At 44.5% G+C, this 2,045-nt stretch overlaps 1 protein-coding gene across 1 annotated transcript; it reads right to left on the minus strand.

Annotated features, from left to right (window-relative positions):
* Positions 1-16: 16 nt before the first annotated feature.
* Positions 17-932, minus strand: LOC108722762 (uncharacterized; the record flags this gene model as incomplete). The annotated part of the gene is made up of 1 exon (XM_018448048.1): positions 17-932. A coding segment is annotated over exon 1 (916 nt), but the record flags the coding sequence as incomplete, so codon positions are not given.
* Between the last annotated feature and the right edge of the window lie 1,113 nt (positions 933-2,045).

Below are 2,045 nucleotides of genomic sequence, written 5' to 3' on the forward strand. Positions count from 1 at the left end.
GGGGGTTCTCCCTTACCTCTACTTAATTCTACCGATTTTGCTCGTTCTCGTCTCGATACGCATACCGCTGTTTTATACAGAAATTCGTACATATCTTCTAGTTTAGGAAGAGTCTCTCGATCTAGCGTGATTTCCCACTTATCTAATGTGGATCTTGGTAATTTACCCTCAATGAGATATATGATCATTTCCTGACCGATTGCGACACCTAATGTGTTTAACGACGCGACATGCTGCTGAACGTCGTCGGCGAGCTTTGTTAAACCGTCCGTAGTCTCCTTATCTAACACTGGCAAATTCACAATGCCCGAAATGTGACGCGTGACTAAAATCCGCTTGACCTCATAGGCGCGCTCTAATAGCTCCCAAGCCTTCACATAATTTACATTATCGATCGCGAATATTTTGATCTTGTTGCTGGCTTCACCTGTCAACGCGGATTTCAAGTAATGTAACTTGTCGACGTCTGTTAGATCAGTACGCGAGCCTATCATGGAAGAGAACGCATTTTTAAACGTCAACCAATGTTCGAACTTGCCGTCGAATGTCGGTAAAGGAGCCTCGGGCAATTTAACGCGTCTTTTAGTGGTTATTACGGCGTTCGTATTTTTAACTGTCGATTCATCACTCGCCGCGTTATCGACCTTATTCGCTGTATCCGCCGCGTTCAACTTGTCCTCAATGAGACTCGCGAGTGTGTAGAATCGATCTTGGATGTTTGCATATTCGGTCTGATGTGCGTCGCTTGAGTCTAATACCGCAAGTTCATCATTGAAATCCTCGAACGCGTGAAACTGATCCGACAACCGTTTAATGCGCAGTCTTAAAGCACTGCCGTGCGTGGTGCCCTTGTCGAGGAGATTAGCCAAATTCGTGATTTGTGATTTCAATGACGTCCGTTTTTGAACAATGAGTTTAATTCTGTCAGCCATATTAATGTGTTGTGTAACGAATGAAATCGTTGACTTACGCTCATATGATCACACCGTCTGAATAGCTGTCGTTGGAATTGCACCTTCTCGTCTCGCAAATCCAATGATACGTCTCGTGATTGGCTGTCGTCTGCGGGGCTACGTGACCTCACAGGAGGCACCAAATGTTTTGTATGAATGAGCACAGCGCAAAATGTTTGAGTATGTATCTATTTATTCTCCGTTCATTCAGAGTCACTTGCACATAACTATTGTCCGCGCGACATTAATGTTCGTTTGTCGATCGCGTGTCACTATGATCCACGTGTGGATTATCGATTCTTGACAAGGCGAACCTTGCCGATTGTAAGCCGAATTTATCGGTCCTCGACAACGCCTAGAGGTGCTAACACCTTGAGTCGATGGAACCGATGCGGACACGCGAAACGCCTGAGACCGTCGTCTTGGTTCGCGTTAGACTCATGTCGAGCACGGAGAGCAGAAGGACCTTATGTCACGGTCAGAGGACGACTGAAGTCCCCTCCTCAGAGATCGAGCGTATTCGTTGCGATCCCGGGAAAAACCCGAATCTGATTGGTCCCATAGATCACAGACCGCCGCGGAGAAAAAGACAGCGATAGCGAAATGCCGATAAGCGGCGAAAAAACATGTGGTAACGCGCACGGCTCTGGGACCGAGCCGAAAGCTCTGTGATGTACGCCGCGTCCTTCTGCTCCTTGAATTTTGTCGTGCTCGTGAATCGTATGTGTATATATGCGTATATATGCGTATGGGTGTATATATGTGTTAGTATGTGTGTGAGTCGTCCGCCCTTGCCTTATTTTACGTTGTGCACAACTTATAGCGCTCATCTACGCAACAATGATAATAATCAAATCTCTCAAGTTACCTTGGAAGAACTTATAAAAAGAATACAATCACATGACTCTAATGTCAAATCCTCTTACAATTGCAAAAAGAAAAATAAACCGTCTTCGAAAATTCTTATATCAACGCAAGTTCAATCTCAAGAAGTAATAGAAAAATTTGTGCGTAAACGTAAATTGAAACAAAAAGAAGAAACAGGAAAAGAATTACGAAATAATATCACGCACAAATGTTTTACGCTGTCGG

This window comes from Mycetomoellerius zeteki, unplaced genomic scaffold (assembly GCF_001594055.1).
Source record: "Mycetomoellerius zeteki isolate Tzet28-1 unplaced genomic scaffold, Tzet1.0 scaffold219, whole genome shotgun sequence".
NCBI classification, from domain to species: domain Eukaryota; kingdom Metazoa; phylum Arthropoda; class Insecta; order Hymenoptera; family Formicidae; genus Mycetomoellerius; species Mycetomoellerius zeteki.